The 13,494-nt window shown below is 42.9% G+C and overlaps 1 protein-coding gene across 1 annotated transcript; it reads left to right on the top strand.

Annotated features, from left to right (window-relative positions):
- The first annotated feature begins 178 nt into the window (after positions 1-178).
- On the top strand, positions 179-12,542 carry qser1 (glutamine and serine rich 1). Its single transcript, XM_041037325.1, has 13 exons — positions 179-625; positions 3,105-3,214; positions 3,751-3,888; positions 4,087-7,422; positions 8,286-8,590; positions 8,977-9,093; positions 9,194-9,327; positions 9,420-9,607; positions 9,772-9,909; positions 9,994-10,091; positions 10,643-10,789; positions 10,993-11,088; positions 11,232-12,542. Exons 1-13 carry the CDS (start codon positions 516-518, stop codon positions 11,370-11,372), a joined length of 5,058 nt encoding a protein of 1,685 aa, XP_040893259.1. The 5' UTR covers positions 179-515; the 3' UTR covers positions 11,373-12,542.
- The last annotated feature ends 952 nt before the right edge of the window (positions 12,543-13,494 follow it).

A 13,494-nucleotide genomic window follows, 5' to 3' on the forward strand; every position in this document is an offset into this window, starting at 1 on the left:
TATTATTATTATTGTTGTTGTTGTTGTTGTTGTTGTTTGCACAAGCCTATAAACCATAGCATTATTCTTTATTGTTATTTCAACACTGTACCCTAGCAGAGGCAGGCTACAACCAGTGTTGTGGTTGTGGTATCTACATGATCTCAGAAACCCTCAGGTGGGAGACATAGCTGAACTTTTTGGTGGAAGGAAGGAAAGCTACAAAACTTGTAGCCAAAGTCTGCGGTGCATCCTGGGAAACCCACTAACATGGGTACGTGAAACCATGCAGGGCTTTCGCGGCTCTACATGACGGGAGATGAACAAAAAATAACGAAAATTACTCAGAGGGGGCAAAAGGTAGACTTTCGTCCAGGGTACAGCGACTTCACGGCGGTTTTTTCTTTGCCGAGGTGCTCTGACGGGACTGCCTGCCCTGGTCGGTCGGTCGCTCTGTCGGTGGGTAGGACCCGGGCTGCTACGATGTGTGTCCGCTGCTCCACGAAGCTCCGTCGGGGAAGTGAATCTTTCACCGGATGATGGACAGGAACTACCCGACCTCCAGCTTTGCGGACGCGCTGGCTCCACCAGCACAGACCGTAGCTTCTTGGGCCTATGACCGCAGCACAGCTAGTATCAAGCCAAGGTAAAAGATGAAGGAGAGGGCGGGTCACCTTCCGAAGGAAATTTCGGTGATGGAGGGCCTAGCTTTGCTCTTAGGGAAAAGTGCAGAGGTCCGTGTTGTTGTCGGGAAACAGTGGCGGAATCGGGGAAATCTGGGAATTTGATCGGAGTTGTGGAGGCTTTGAGTTGTCAGTGGTTTCTTAGCCGTTTGTTGCTGTCTCCCACCTTGCTAGTTTTCGCTAGCGCACCGTTTCCTCAGCATGGCCATGGATAGAGTTAGTACACACTAGTGAACAGTATTGTTTTAAATCTGTAACGAGTTTATCAGCTAAGCAGCTTAAACTAGCATGTTATCGGCCTGTTTTCTTCACCCACAGGTGCTCGCCATCGCCAAAACAAGATAGGTAACTAGCCACCGATGCTAGTCATGTCAGTTATGGCACTTAAAATTAGTGGTACATAGCTCTTGGTGTTGTTATCTAAGAGCTAAGAGGCGACGTGTCGGAGTCAGTGCATGTTTGTGCCACTGTTCTTGTCCAAAAAGTTTGAGGACTATGTTTTAATTTACTGTACATTTTATAAAACAGAGTTAATGTGACCGCAAAAGCTGCCAAAGTTGCAGAGCTCTAACTTAAACAAGGCGAACACAAAACTGTTGTGTTATGTTGTACCAAATATTTTAGCAGTGAAAATGGATCATGCTTACTGACAAAATTGCAGTGTCTGTTACTAATAAGTCAGATTGTGTCCATAAGCAGCGCAAAAATAGTATTTTTTTAGTAAAGGCTGTCATTCTTATGATTGTGTGCAGCTTTCAAAGAGTTGCACAGTTATGTATGCTCCTAAAGCATAAAGAAAAAAGCCAGAGCAGATCAAAGTGATCAACTAAATTAGACTGCAGACATGATTACTCAGTTGACTTGTTGCATGACAAAAAACAAACATGTCATTTTATTGTTCTGATAATGATTAATCAAATAAATTATACCATGGATTACAACATATTTCCTTGGGTCATGACCCAAATAACACAGGTTTGTGGCTTGTAGTTGTTGATTAGACTAAAGAAAGTGTCACTATTAAATAGACAATGGCAAGCCACTTGTCCTCTGGGATACTTCACCACCAGGTTTGCATGATGAAGAACCTGCATATGTCAATAGGTGTTGCTGTCTCTAAGGCCTGCCATCAGATACAGTGGAACAAATAGTGGTATAGGAGAAATTGAAATTCCTTTAATTGAAGCCTGCTGGTCTATTTTTATGCTCCACTGGTCAGTACAGGTGTGCTATTATTGGAAGCAGCTGTGTTTCATAAAGACAAATTGAAAACTAACTGATCCACTGAGATGTACACACACACACATACATGTCCATACATACATGTATATATTGTTTGTTACATTATGTGTTAGTTTTCACAACTTTATAGTCAATTAGTGGAGAAGAGTTGCATAAGAGAAGATTATTGGTGTGTGTGTGTGTTGAAGGGACTAGAAATGGAGGCAGATGACTCCCTTTCAGTTCTGTGTTCACTGTCCACAGATGTTTACCTTCTGGCAAAAAGGGAACACTGTGGATCAGGCTGGCTGGATCTGATTACCTTCAATTTTATTTATGTTTCCTATCAATTTTCTCCTGAGGGAATATGAAGTTGTCTGTCAGATAATAGAAATAAGATCATTACTGACTTCTCACTTTATTATTTTTTTTCTTAATTGGCTCTGGCAAACATAATCACAGAACCTCAACCATATTTTTGGACATCAACAGTGATGACTGGTTAATTCTGCAAGCAGCAAACCACTTTTACAATTTTAACAACCATTCCAATTTTTACAAGAACTGTGGACTTCTTATCTATGATTGGTTACTCAAGTGGTGTTGATAGAGCTAATATGCCATAGCCAAAGATTTGCTGATATTGCACAGTTAATTATTTCCACTGAGATGAACAGTGCTGTAATGTTCATGGATTCTTATCATCTGATTTTTAAAGCATCAATGGACCAATGGGTTTCTCTCTTATGTATGAATTGATGTTCTGTATTGAAAGGTTGTTTATATTTGTGATAAATATAAACCTACTTATAAATGACCTGCTTTTCTAACTGTCTTGTGTGACAGTACAATGACAGGTTGAACTTTTTCCAACGTTAGTAAATAATTTGATAGTTATTGGTTAGTAGATAGTTTGGACATTTTTACCATGTCAGTTGAAATGGGTAATGAATAGGGCACACGCTGGGTTTGGGTTGAATCATGTTCAAACTCAACTTCAAACCATGCTTCACAGAACTGTTATTACGTTTTCTGCAAATATGGTGTGGGCCTACTGTGGCTGTCACTCAGTAGACAACCAAGACTTGGCAGAATGAATAGCACAAAACAAGTTTGCTGTGTGTGAAGGGACATGATTTACTTATTCATACGTAATTTGGGTGCTCCGTTGCTGCCCGTGAAGACGAGAGCTCACATGTATGTGTTTCTGTGTTCATGCAGTCCCAGTTATGGTGCAACACACCTTGATTCAGAGCTCCTCCAGCGGCAAAACTACACTTCCACCCACCAGCTTCCCACCTACACTACGTCACACCTTCCTGCTGCAGCAGGTAAGTTGTGGATTCTGTTAGCATTGTTTTTAAGGACTCACTTTAGCCGAATAACAGTAATCCTACTTTACTGACTGCTAGTGGCATCTAGCCATGCAGATATTTTTTGGTTTTATATGTTGAGGCTGGTGAATGAAGAGGTGTTTCTTGTTTTCCAAACACTGAGAACATGATGTGTCCTTCATTTCCCTGTTACTTGGGATAATCCCCAGACCTTGGACAGGTTTAATCAGGACAATTTCTCAAGCAGAAACTGGCTACATTACGAAAAAAAAATTAATAAGGTTTGAGCACTGCAAACATGAATTTTCAACCTTTATTTCACGATGGATGGAGAAATCACAGAGGCAGATATCTTAAACCATAGCAAATAAAACAAACTGCATGACTACATATCACTTAGTTTAACTATATTTAAGGCTGCTGAATTTATTTACTTGGAACATAGGATTGCGTTTACTATATTAATGTACAAAAGCCTTCACTCACATTGTCTGGCTCTATAATCATCTTTCTCTTCCTCTTTTGACTGTCAGGAACACTTGACTCAAACAGTAATAGTTCTGAGACCTCAATCATGAGCTTCCTGTCAGCCATGGAGTCTAGAAGCCTTCAGGCTGGTCCTGTTAGTGCCTCACTGCTTCCTCCTTTTAGACCCCCATCATGGCCTGCTGGTGAGAACACACGCACTCATTCAGTCTTTTAATTATTGTAATGGAAAAGTATTGGAAAATATGTATAAGTGCACTTTTTGTGCTATTATATGTATAAGAGCAAGAACTTCATCGTAAGTTTTATTTTTTGTGTAGAGAGGTTTTATTCTGTCCCTTCATGTTGTCTTGTCCTTATATTGTCTCTTCTGTGCCACACAGGTACTAACTCCTCTACCACAGAGTTGTACTTGACTGGTGCCCTGCCTTCTACTGCCACTTTCCCCTCTCCTGCTGCTCTGTCATCCTATCAGCACACCGGTGCCTACCCTTCCAGGAGTTACACCACCAATCCTTCCCTGGCTCTCCAGGATCCTGCCTTCAGCACTTCCACCAATGGCCTGTTTTCTCACCATGACCCCCTCCTACATCTCAAATCAAGCCAGACTGTGCTTCCCACTGCCCTGGCCTTCAATCATCTCTCTACCCCTGGTTTGGGCTCCACTTTGCCTGTCCAGTCCTCCACTTATCGCTCAGCCCAGGAGTCAGCCCCCCATCTCCTGCAACCCCAGTTCAGCTTGCTCTCTTCCACCCTGCCCACCCCTCATGGTGGCCCACAGCCCTATGGAGCCACCGTTTTTTCAGGCTCTATTGAAAGAGCTCTTCAGCGTGAATGTAGTGTGATCAAGCACCACCAGAGGCCTTCGAGCAGCCACACGGCCTCCGAGGAGTTGCCCAATTCCGAGCACTCCTTACCGGGGTACTTTGGCTCTGGCAGTGAGGCGGATGTGTCCTACCAGCAGGACCCGTCCCGTCAGACCCCAGTGTCCTGCAGCCCCTCCACAGGAGTAGATACCTCTCAAGTGGTCAATGGTGCTCCACAGCCCAAAACAGACTCAGTAACTCAAGCTTATTCATCCACTTCAGTGCCGAAGGCTAAAGACTGCTCTGCCAAACTAGCTCCACACCCTGCTGGGGGTGAAGAGAGTCACAGTCACGCTCAGAACCTGACAGGAGGGTCTCCTGAGCGATATTCCTCCCCAGGACAGAACCAGAACTCAGTGATTGCTAATCAGCAGTCAGTCCAGCTGCCTAGCCTAATGTCCAGCAGTCTGTCTCAAACCTATATCACCCCCCACACGCAGTCACAGCCCACCAGTTCCACCTCAGACAAACTCTCATCGCTTTACAAGACTCTGCCTTCCCTCTCTAGCCAGTCTGGAAATGTGGCAACTGTTAGTCAGACTCTTGTTTACTCCTCCAGTCCCGGCCTGAGCCAGGAGCAGGAGGTCCAGTATGGAGCCCAGGTCCAGGGTTTGTGTCAGGGGAATCTCTCTGAGAGCTACCCCACACCCCACTCTCAGGGTGCCCCAAATGTGACTTTTACATCTCAATCACAGGGGCAAGCTTCAGTGACTCAGTCTCAGAGCTACGCTACAGGACAATCCCTTAACTCCTCTTACCCATCCACATGTGTGCGGAGTCTGCCCGCGTCCAGTTCTGCACAGGAGTACACCCTCATGCAAGCCTCAATAGGAGGTAAAACACATGACACTCTGTCCCAGCTACAGACACAGCCCAATAAATATGTTTTGTCTGCACCGTTGCCTACCTACTCTTCAACTGCACAAGCCTTACAAAATAATGTCAGATCCTCAATACAGGACATAAAGTCAACATATGGCAAACAGAAACTTGAAGAGCTTCCTATCCAGGACCTAGAGGCTCTCCAACAGGCATCCATGGAGGGCTCTGCACCAGATAACAACATGGCTTCTCACAATGTCATCTATGTTGTTTCAAAAATGGATGATCATCACAAAACGCAAAGTGTTATCCGAAGCAATTCACGTTCTGATGACCAGCTCATGGGACTGGGTCATGCACACACAGCACAGGTAAAGGATGAAAGAATGGCTTCTCTGAGCCAACAGCACATTCATCTGAGCAGTGCCAATGATCAGAATTCTGCCAACACAAAAACTACAAACTCCAGTATTGTATCTTCACATGTACCCCTGAGCTCAGAGCAGCTCAAGCAGCACACTCTCCAACTCAAATCTCCTGAGCCACATCAACAAAACCACCAGAATCATAATCAGTCCCAGAGCCAGACCCCGGCAGCCCACACCCAATTTATCACTGTCCCCAGCACTCAGGTTCTTCTCGAGCCCAACCAGATGATTCTACTTCAGCAACCCATTGTCCACCATGGTCAGAACCCTTCAAAGGTCGTATCAGTTCAAAGTGTCCAACCACCCCAAGGTCTTGGCCCTGTTCATGTCCAGTATCTTCATATGGATCGGGAACTGCTGGGTCCCACTGTCACTGAAACCCACAGTCAGCAGGGCACAGTAGTGTCCGAGCAGAGCTCAGGATGCCCTGATTCCTCTAAACACCACTACAGCCAGTCGGCAAATCACCAGTCAAATGATGCCAAGAACCACTTTGCTCTCAACTCCATTTGCTTCCCTGACTCTATGCTACTCGCAGATGACAGAAATATTTTGTCAAACGTTGACGACATCCTGGCTGCCACGGTCGCAGCCTGTGGCGTCACACCGCAGGACTTTGTCAAAGCTGCATCGTCTGCTGAGGCTGAAATGGCAGTGATGGCAAGCTCCGCTGACTCTAAAGGGCACTTCCAGACTGTGGATATAAGGCACATGTCACCTAGTTTCTCCTCAGCACAACAGCCGATCATCGCCAACACTAACTCCCACACCCTGACCATGACACTAAATGGAGCTCATATGGCCACAGATTCACAGGGTCATTCTCTTCACCACAGCAGCAGTTCTGAGCTTAATACAAACGGAGATGGAGGGAGCTCTGAGAGTGATTATCACTTAGCTGGGCAGGTGTATGACCCCTCAGGTCTACAGAGCAGAGCCAAAGGGAATGCCAAGTGTATTAAAACAGAGGACGGTCTCATGGAAGGCCCAGGCGGTGAAGACTTCCCCAAAAAGAAGGCTCGCTCCAAGTCCTTGACCAAACCAGGTGGTCCTGAAGAGGACAGTGGACAGGCCAGAGCGGCCAAGCGCAGCGGGCAGGCAAAGCGGCAAAACTCCAGGGGTAGTGACGTCAGCTCGCCATCTGCCTCACACGGTGTATATGATGGTTGTCCGCAGCAGGAGAGAATCAGGCAGAAGATCCGTGAAGTGGAAGAGAAACAGCCAGAGGTCAAAACTGGCTTCATTGGCTCCTTCCTAGACTTCATAAAATCTGGCCCCAAACAGCAGTACTCTCCAAGCCCTACACGAACTATTAGTCGACCCAGAAAGCCATCCACCTCGTCCAAACCACCGCCTTGTACTTTGCCCACTTTACCTCCTAAGCTGCAGACTCTCCCAGGGCCCTTGATTCCCCAGGAGAGTCAAGGAGGAGCGAGCTCTCAGCAGAAACGTCTGGATGAAGATCTGCAAAAGAACTTGGAAACACTGCCATCGTTCAGCTCAGATGAAGAGGAGAACACTGGGAAGAACCAGGCCTTGAGGAACAGCATCAGCTCTGCACTATCAGCTCTGGATGAGGCATCAGATCGGAAAATCAGGACAGGTAATAACACTCTTCCTAAGCTTGTAAAGTGATGTTATCAGACCACCAACCTATAATTGTTGACATAATTGATCATCTGTTGTTTTGAATTATAATTTATTGTATGCAATTTTGAATATAATAACAAATCATCATCAGAGAGCCAATGTTCTCTAATGTTAATGTAGCCATGCAAGTTTGCCTAAAATTGGCAAAATGTTGATTTAAATCACAAACTATCTGATTAAAAAAAAAAAGTAAAAGTAAATAAGACTAAGAAGGCATTCAGCACTGTTTTTGTTTGCTTTGTTTTGGTACAGACACATTTCAGTCAGTACCAGCGCAGTCTTTGAGATTCAATACCCAGCCACACTGTCAATGAACAGTGAATGCACATAAATCAAGTTAATAGAGAACAGGCTGTCCAGACCCCAAATCAGAAATGTTACACCAAGTTCCATAAACATTAAAGTTCAACCTGAGAGACTCATTGACAAGCAACCACTATCCACAGCTAAGAACGTAACAGTTGTTGATATTATGGTGCTTTTAGTTGTTAGTTGCTCATAAGTGCAGATGACGTGTTTAAATTCAGCATGAAACTTTGTTGCCCGTCATCTCACCCATCTTGGCAGTGTGCTTCTTTTCAAATTTGTTTGATTTTTCTTCTTCTTTTTTTTCATAATACTCGAAACACCAATTTTACCATTAGGTTCTTGTTTTTGTTTTGGAAAAATGCAGCATAAATATGCAATTAGATGTGTTTCCTGTGAACTTATTTCTGCCTTCAGTAAATGCTATCTGAAATGTATTTTAGTTGTCATTTCAGAAAATGTTTTTCTGCAACATTACAACATATATAAATATATATAACCCTTCTCCAGATAACCAAATCCCTGGTGCGATGATGAAGCCAGTCCAAGTTCCCACCATGCCACACATTGTCACCGAGACATGTTTGCCGCAGGTAGCCACCCCTCCACAAACAACAAACACTGTCGCGGGAGGCACGGCTTTTGCTGCCAAAGACAACTCCAAAGAGATCCTGTCAGGCCAGCTGGCTGTGCAGTTGTTGAGTGTGGCCATCGAGGGACTGACTGATGAGGAACTGTCAGACAGCGGAGGAGAGGGAATGTACCGGGAGAGAGACGAGTTCGTCGTCAGGAATGAGGATATCGAAAACTTGAAGGTGCTGCCTGGAAACAACATGAATGGAAAAGGAATGCATGTGAACATGGATTTCAGAATTCAGCAGAATTTGGTTTTAGTTGCAATGATTGTAAACATGGGGGTGCCTGTATTAAATGTTGAATATGGTTAGAACTAAGCGGTGTAGGGGCCCATGTATTTAATGAAACAACTGTCACTGAAGATGCTCTTTTGATAAAAGTAATACCAAACCTGCTGTCACCCACCACTTTTCCTCTAACACCTAATGCGCTCAACCCAAAATTAGGAACAGATATTCATATCAGATCTTGTGTACGCTAACATTCATTCTTTCGTATTCCTATACTACCAGCTATTTCTGCATACTGAAGCCTGTTATGGACTCTGTCATGTGCCTGTGTCCAGGTGACAATGAGAGCAGGGAGTGAGCCTCCAGCCATCTGGAAAGTCCAGAAGGCTCTGCTGCAGAAATTTGTGCCTGAGCTGAGAGACGGAAAGAGAGTTTTCTCAGCCACAAACAGTGTAAGTAAAAGCAGATATATCAATGTGTGTATGAGTATTTGATCATTCAAATTATTTTGTTTATTATGTAACAAGTGAGGTTTATTCTTTGTGTGTGTAGTATCTTGGATACTTTGGTGATGCCAAGACCATGTACCAGAGGGTATATGTGAAGTTCTTGGACACAGTTAACAAAAGGGAGTATGTACGAGTTTGCAGTCGGAAGCCGCGTTGCAAGCCCATGAACTCTCTAAGGTACGTTAAGAGTTTTGACTGATGAAGGTGAATAATTTTTTTAAACATGGCTCTTCAGTGGTGTAACTCTCTCTCTCTGTTCTGCCACCCAGGGGTGTTCAGGTGAAAACTTTTCTGGGCTTGACAGCCAACCCTTCCTCGGTCTCCCAGAGCCAAAAACCCCGACCCAAACAGCTTAAGCCGAGGGCAGAGCCCCCACCTAAGAAGAGGAGGAAATGGAAGGAGGAGTTTTCACCAATGGCCTCGGGATCGTCTGCAGAGGAAGGGGGTGAAGATGATGGTGAAGAAGCCTTTTGACTTTTCTCATTAAATCTAGTTTGGATATAATGCGATGCGATTGTGGTCTAAATTTCTTCCCGCTCTCTCCTTGCGTCTCGATGCCTTCTGGATCTTTGATCTCTCCCTCTCTCTCCCACATGCACACACACACACACACACTCTTAGAGTTAAACCCCCCAGTGCCGTTTGCTTCACGGTTCCTCAACACTCGAACCATGAAGGAGACATTCAAGAGTTTTGTGGAACTGCTCATCAGCATTGCCTTAGACGAAGATGTGATGACAGCACTTGAGAGAGCAAACGGTGAGTGCATTTATTTTTTGGACATGGAGCTGCTGTTCTCAGAGGGGCTTAATAAGAGGTCAAAACTGACTTGTCATATTTCAGATGAGTTGCTACTGCCACATATGAAACGAGTGGATGGGATGATCACTGACAACAGGAAACGCCTGCTTCACAAACTGCACATAGGGCAAGTCCTAAAGGTGGGTGTGTTCTCAAATCTGTAGAGAAATGTTGTGTGTCATTTTCACGCAGCTGTACATACAAAGTACAGAGTCACTCTGTGTTGTTTCCCTGACTATGAAAAATTTGTTTCAGATGCCAAAAAATATTTTTTAATCTTTCATTTGCATTTCCACTGTTTGTATTCGATACAGTGGAAATTCAAACATGAATGCATGAAAAAGACTTTTAACCTGACTTCAGTTACTGTACTGACCACAGTTCCTGCAGCTTTTTGGTCATAAATGATCAATACTGTAACTCTTTGGTTACAAAAGAGGACAAATCATAAGCAGGGAAAGGAAATTACATTGTTAGGTGAAGTGAGATACTAATTGTTTTAGTCTCTTGTAAGTGCACCACGCTTTTCTTTGGTTTAATTGTCATTATTTCCTCTGTACACTCAAAGGATCAAAAGATATGCCTACAAACATAAACTCTGTCTATTTTTGATGACAAAGGGAGAGAAAAAGGTACAGGACCTTGACAGTAGTGTATGAAGCTAAATAACTTAATTGTTCTGTGCCTTCAGACGGCTCTAGACAGCTTCCCAGAGATCTCGGTGGTGACTGAGCTGAAGAAGGATGGGGAAACCCCGGCCTTCAAGGTGCGTCTCAGTGGGAAGGCCTACAATAAGAAGACCATGAAACCCTACAAGATGCCCAACAAAGTGCCACAAGTAAGACAAGATAATGTTTTGGTAAAATTCATGGTATCTGTCCAGCAGAGGGCGCAGTATCATCACTTGTGCTTCTCCAACCTTTTTTTCATACTATTGAACACAGACACCACTGTGTCATTTCCTGTCATGCTGTCTCTTATTATACTAAAATTTCAAAAGAAATTGATTTCTTAAATGTGTTTTGCTTTTCACCTTTCCAGGAGTATACAGTGGACCAGCAGAAAACCCAGTGGTTCTCTCTGTACCACTCTTTGCAGCATTACAAGTACCACACGTACCTCATGTGTAAGGACGAGGTGAGACATCATCTTACACATGCTTCAGTAATGATTTACAGCTTTTATTTCATGTGCCTATAATTCTGGTCTGCCCCTATTTTATCAAACTCAGTTAACAGAATAATTATAAATACATACTGTTTATGGCTCTGCCCTCCCAGATTGCATCACTGCGGGTGCAGGCAGGGGACCTGGGGCAGGAGGAGACTGTACAGAAGTGTCTGCAGAACGGAGCTTGGGTAGAGGGGCTATTTGATCGCTTTGGAGAGCTAATCAATCAAGTGCAGCAGGCCTGCCGATGATCCATCCCTGACAGGGCTGGTGTTTTTTTTTTGTTTTTTTGTTTTTTTTTAAAAGACTTTAAAAACTAAGTCCAATGCTAAAAACAAGATGATGCCTCCATCTGAAAATGGCACCAGAGAATGAAAAGGATGGAGGGGAGTCTCTCCTTCCAGCCACTCAGATTTCAATCAGGGACCTGTCAGTTGACTTGCCGGCGGCATAAAAGTGGCAAGAGGTGAACAGTGGGACTGCAGTAAAGCTTATGGTCTGCATCACCGCATCCCAGCAGAAAGCAGTAACTTGATCAACAGACGACAAGGACGTGTATTTTGGAGCATTTTGGAAGCTTTTCACATAGTGCTTCTCCTAGTCTTTGTAGGCTTTTGTAGTCACAAGCCCACTTTTTAAGGGCCTTTTCATAGATTTTTATTGTTTTTTTTTTATCTTTTTTTTTTTTTAGTTAAACTCCAGATCCATAACCAGTGAGTATGCACTAGATAGAATGCAACTGGCATAGGAAGTAGAGCACAGCAAATAAAAATGCAGAAATCTGATTGCCTGCAGTTATAACAAGCCTTCATCAATCACTTGATAAGTAGGCTCACATACAGAGTTGATATATTGTAAAAAAAAAAATCTATATATTATATATAACCTTAGTTATATACTGTTTGTAAAACATCCATTTTTTAATGGAGTGCCAACTTATATATAATGTACATTTTGTATAAAAGAACAGGGAGGTGGGAACTGCAGCAATTCTCTCAAGGAGAAATGTAGTAACTATATACTGTATCTATATTGTGGTTTAACTTTTGTGCTTTAACACCCCCTTTGCCTAAAAGATGGAAGTCATGAAAACGCAGTTCCACTGCTGCTTTGTATGAATTTTGTTAATCAAATATTGTTACCTTGAATTATCTGAGGGTAAGAGGAAATAAATCAAAGTTGTCTTTGTACTCCTTTACAGACATAGCCCACATTTTATGACAAATAGATATATATTTTTCACAGAAGTAAATATTGTTATGTTCTCTTGCTCATTACAGTTTCTAAGACACTTTTTGATTGTTTTTTTTTCACAGTTTTCAAAAATGGACTCTTTATAAGTCAGTTACCAATTTTATGCTGTCAAATTAATCTTGTTCTTTAAAGATGCAATTTGTAAATAAAGTGCCGCATGTATTAGGTATTTGTTTTTGGTTTGTTTTGTCTGAGGTGGTCATCTTCCAAATTATCTGGGGCTCATGTGCGATACAGCAGATTTTGAAAATGCTGCAGTAACGCAAGTCATAGCCCAGACTAGGGTTTTTCTACACACTTACATCTTGCAAAATGCTTATTCACTGCTGAATCAGTAAACTGAGGGAAATTACAGTGTATTTTTCTATATATATATATATATATATATTTATTTATTTAATTACATACTGGTATCCAAAGTCATAAGAAGATTAGCTAAGGTTCCCTTAAGTAAAGATACAAGATTATATTACCAGGTAAAGATTAAGGGTAAGAGTATTTAAAAGACATGGAACTGCAAACCCCTCTTTTTAAGCCAGAGGAACAAAATTGCAATTGTGTCATGCTCTCCAGTTTCCCTAAAATATGCATTTCTAAATACTGTTCACTGCCTTTATTGTGGAAATAGATGAATAGACTGCAGAATCAAAACACTTCTTGAATAGGAGATTCTGAGTACTAGGTGAATTCTTATGAAGTACTGTTACCAGGAAGACAGAGTGTTGGCTTTTAGAGGTTATAGGAAATTATTTTGGACCAAGGTTGTTTGGTACATAGGATTTCCTCCATTGCACAAGATTTTAGCAGCAGTGAGGATCACTTCCGCGTTCAAAAAACTGCACTTCCTCGACTGCCGCTGGGGGCTGGCTCCAGAAGTGAGCAATTCTCCATTGACCCCCATGTTAAAATAGCTAACTTTACAGCCTAAAAAAAACATATTTACAGCCTGGTATATTTTTTGTTTTTGGTCTCTATTGATAGTTTCTACCTCCGTAGAGGTAGAGGGGAGTTGTACTGTGAGGGGGCGAATGTTTTTGTACCACAACCGTTTTAGTGTTATTTAGGGTTAAAATTACTATATAAATTAGGGCGTGGTTACGTTGAGTGACAGCCCCATAG

The sequence above is a fragment of the Toxotes jaculatrix genome, chromosome 1, assembly GCF_017976425.1.
Source record: "Toxotes jaculatrix isolate fToxJac2 chromosome 1, fToxJac2.pri, whole genome shotgun sequence".
NCBI lineage: Eukaryota > Metazoa > Chordata > Actinopteri > Toxotidae > Toxotes > Toxotes jaculatrix.

What these genes read in the sequence shown, in the direction of transcription:
- qser1 (XM_041037325.1), top strand. Translation starts at nt 516, where the DNA reads ATGATGGACAGGAACTACCCGACCTCCAGCTTTGCGGACGCGCTGGCT. An exon ending in AGCACTTGAGAGAGCAAACG is followed by an intron (nt 9,910 to 9,993) that starts GTGAGTGCATTT and finishes GTCATATTTCAG; the next exon opens with ATGAGTTGCTACTGCCACAT. An exon ending in ACATAGGGCAAGTCCTAAAG is followed by an intron (nt 10,092 to 10,642) that starts GTGGGTGTGTTC and finishes CTGTGCCTTCAG; the next exon opens with ACGGCTCTAGACAGCTTCCC.